This window comes from Apium graveolens, chromosome 5 (assembly GCF_009905375.1).
Source record: "Apium graveolens cultivar Ventura chromosome 5, ASM990537v1, whole genome shotgun sequence".
Lineage (NCBI taxonomy): Eukaryota > Viridiplantae > Streptophyta > Magnoliopsida > Apiales > Apiaceae > Apium > Apium graveolens.
The window spans coordinates 12,894,423-12,897,899 of NC_133651.1; the positions used below are offsets into that span (position 1 = coordinate 12,894,423).

The following is a 3,477-nucleotide window of genomic DNA, read 5'->3' on the forward strand; positions in this document are numbered from 1 at the left end:
TTTAAATCGATTTTTTCCTGAACCTCAATATAGGTAGATAACCGATTTTTTGCTCGACCTTAGTATAGATAGAAAAATATTTCGTGGATAACAAAAGCGTGTGGCGTCCTTCAACTAGATGTTGCCGGTTAGACTATGGCTTATCTTAGCACTAATTAACTACCCACATCTGTAACAAATCTATATTTAGTCGGTTGTTTATGATAATACCGCATCGACATAAAGTGTTCAAGTATACTACAAGTTACTTAAGTCGTCCATTTAAACATCTTTCTATTTACTTTACTAAACTTCACTAACTAGCTACGCGCGTTCTACTCATTTGACTGTAAAAGTGGAAATGAAATAATTAAGTAGTGTAACTGAACTTGAATGGATTTATGTTTCTCACTTGAAGATGAAACCAATGCCAAACATAATTAGTTTCAGTTTCAAAACCTTGTACTATAGTGTGTACACAAAACACAATTTCATTATCCTTTTTGACTCGTTTGATTATGACTAAACCAAGATTGTAATATTATATAAATTATTATTCAACTCATTCTAAAAACGTCGGTTTGGGGTCCTAATTTGATACTCGATGTATAAATAAATATGAAAACGCGGCAGCGTCGGCAGTTGGGATGAACCACCTTACCTAACCGCTAAACCCGGCGAGTTCACTAAGTAATGCAATTTACCTTAAGAAAAAGTTACATAATGTCATTAATAACTTGGTTAAAAAGAAGTTATTAAATAACAAAACACGCTAACAATGTGTGCAATTTCAAGAGGCCTTTGTGAAGCACTAACTTAAAAGGCCGGGAAAACAGATAAATTTAAATGCCACTTCGAATCCACATGGATTGAGTGTACTATAAATTACAAAAGAATTAATGTGCCTTAATTATTATACTCAATGTTGAAACGTTGAGATTAAGAAAAAGGATTCTGTGAATTAATGTCACATAAAACTACCGGTCCTTTGCCTCGTGGCCTTTAGACGATAGTCGAAAAACCCACTTGGTGAGTGACTTTCTTCTACAATTGTGGTGGTGGTGGTGGTGGTGGTCGGTGGGCGCGGTGGTGGAGTCGACAAAAGACTTGATACGTTTCATGGCTACGTCTAGTGTTTCTTCGGACATGTTAGCGAAGCACACACGGAACCATCCTGGTTCGATGCAATGGCAGGACGAACCAGGAGAGATGTTCAGTCCGACTTTGTAAACAATCTTCTTCCAAAGCTCCATCTCCGCATCGAAAGTCTTGGAACTTAAGAGGTGTCTCATGTCAACCCAACAAAACAAGCTAGCATTGCTCTCAAGGCAACTAATGCCTGCTTTCTGGAGCCCCGAGACTAGCATTTCGTAACGCTTCTTAAGCCTTTTCTGATTTTCGCAAATGTAGTTTTGAGTAAAGTCTTTATCGGATAGCATAGCCGAGAGGAGATACTGTGTTTGAGAAGAAACCAGTCCAAAGCTTGACATTTTAGTAGCTGCAGCTACAACCATGTCATCGTTGGAGTAAATTGCTCCAACTCGAAAACCCGGAAGACCGAGATCTTTGGAAAGGCTGTACACAATGTGCACTCTATCCCAAACATCAGTATTTATCAGCTTTCTGTCCAAAAGTACCTCTGTAATACTAATGAAACTCGGTGATCTAAAAGCCGTGCCTGAATAAATTTCATCGCTTATCAAGTGAATTTCCTTGGCCTGGATAAAGTTGACTAGGAGATTAAGCTCATACAGGCTTAATGTTGTGCCTAGTGGATTCGAAGGATTGGTGACTAGGACACCTTTGACTTTGAGATTGAGTTTATGTGCTTGCTTATATGCCTGTTCTAGCGCCGTTTCCGTGATTCGGAAACCATTGGAGCTAGTACAGTGAATGGGTACAATCTCGACTCCAGTTCGCCACTTGAGATCTCTATCAAATCTGTAAAAGATTTAGAAGAATAGTAAGTTAACAAGGTCTTGCTTGGAACTTAAGCAACAAATTTGAATACGTAAATACATATGGTTCATTAGCAGCTTTGGATTGACAAAGAAATACAGTAAGTAAATACGTGTGGTTAAATAATACTTGGAATTAAACTCAACCATGCACTTGATTCTTTATGACGTAGTTTTCGTCTTTAATCAAACTATTAGAACCTTTTCTAAATACTAATAATTACGTATTCATAAAAAGTGCAGCAAAATTTTGCACCTTTGATTATGATAGGCAATAAATATACGGTTTTTCTAGTGTGTGTCTTTGAGCACATGATAAGCACGGAATCTCATGAGTTTGACTTATTTTGGTTGATGGAGTTTTTGTGTATGCAGAGGTCCACTATGATTAATAAATATGAATTAATCAAAATGAACTAAAATTATGAGATTGCACACTTAGCATGTACTTATGTACTTGCACTAGAAAATTTGATAAACATATTTCCAGAAAATGTCATTTTTCGAAAGAAGAAGAAGAAGACGACGATTATGATTTACACATACCCAGGATAGTAAGGTGTAGGAAGGAGAAAAGCGTCCCCAGGCTCAGCAAGGCAGAACATGAGTGTCTCATTGGCTGAAGTTGCTCCAGCTGTGAGAACTAAGTTATCAGGATTAAATCTAACCTTCTTTCCTCTTATTTCGGACATAAAATCTACCAATGCCTGCAATTAATTAAGAACAAATCATGAATTAGAGAGATCTGGTCAGAATTAAATATAAACAAAATCAAGATTAAACATAGTATAGTCGAAACGCGTCTCAGTAAACAGTGCCTGATAATCCAATTAACTATGGTAGCTTAATCATAGTGCATTGACTGGATAATTAAATAAACAACTGCTGAGATTACGTACATTCTTGAAAGCAGGAAGGCCATGATAGTCTTGAAAGAGAGCAAGCCCCCTGAAAACTGAGTCTCCATCTTGCTTGAACGCAGCTGCATCCGGATTGTTCTCGAGCCACGACTCGAGAAGATCGAACGACAGCTGATTCTCGGCAAGGCCCATTTGAATGATACCATTCGGATTCTGAACCTCGTCATAAGGATTCTTCTCGTACTCTTGCCAACCCAGAAAATAAGAAGAATCTTGGCCATGTGAGTTGCAAGTAGCTTTTGTTGACAGCATCGACATCTTCATCTATGTTGTTATTATTCCTTCTAGTACAAAAAAAAGGCTGATATGTTTTGGTAACAAAACCGGAAACAGCAATAACAGGAATATCTGAAAAAATGTGTTTAGGAGGGAAGTTTTGTTGTTAGTAGTTGGGAAATAGATTTGATTATAATGTATTGGTGGGAATAGCAGTACGTATTTATAGGTAAATGTTAGAAATGCCACATCAGCATTATGAGCATGTTCATCAAAATATTCAATTTTTCTTCGGCCGTTCAATTATAATAACAAGTATATATAACTTTTGCGATATACGTTTGTTTTTATCATTATATATTGTAAAATATAATTTTAATATATTGTTATTGGAATTCAAACCC

General features: G+C 36.8%; 1 protein-coding gene across 1 annotated transcript; it reads right to left on the bottom strand.

The window, feature by feature from the left end:
* Nucleotides 1–753: 753 nt before the first annotated feature.
* Nucleotides 754–3,240, bottom strand: LOC141660741 (1-aminocyclopropane-1-carboxylate synthase 3-like). The gene is made up of 3 exons (XM_074467730.1): nt 2,837–3,240; nt 2,484–2,644; nt 754–1,920 (listed from the first exon to the last, which is right to left on the bottom strand). Exons 1-3 carry the CDS (start codon nt 3,119–3,121, stop codon nt 957–959), a joined length of 1,410 nt encoding a protein of 469 aa, XP_074323831.1. The 5' UTR covers nt 3,122–3,240; the 3' UTR covers nt 754–956.
* Nucleotides 3,241–3,477: the final 237 nt, after the last annotated feature.

Coding starts and splice junctions, on each gene's coding strand:
- LOC141660741 (XM_074467730.1), bottom strand. CDS start 3,121: ATGAAGATGTCGATGCTGTCAACAAAAGCTACTTGCAACTCACATGGC. Junction 2,645..2,836: donor GCCTTCCTGCTTTCAAGAAT/GTACGTAATCTC, acceptor AATTAATTGCAG/GCATTGGTAGATTTTATGTC. Junction 1,921..2,483: donor CCTACACCTTACTATCCTGG/GTATGTGTAAAT, acceptor AATCTTTTACAG/ATTTGATAGAGATCTCAAGT.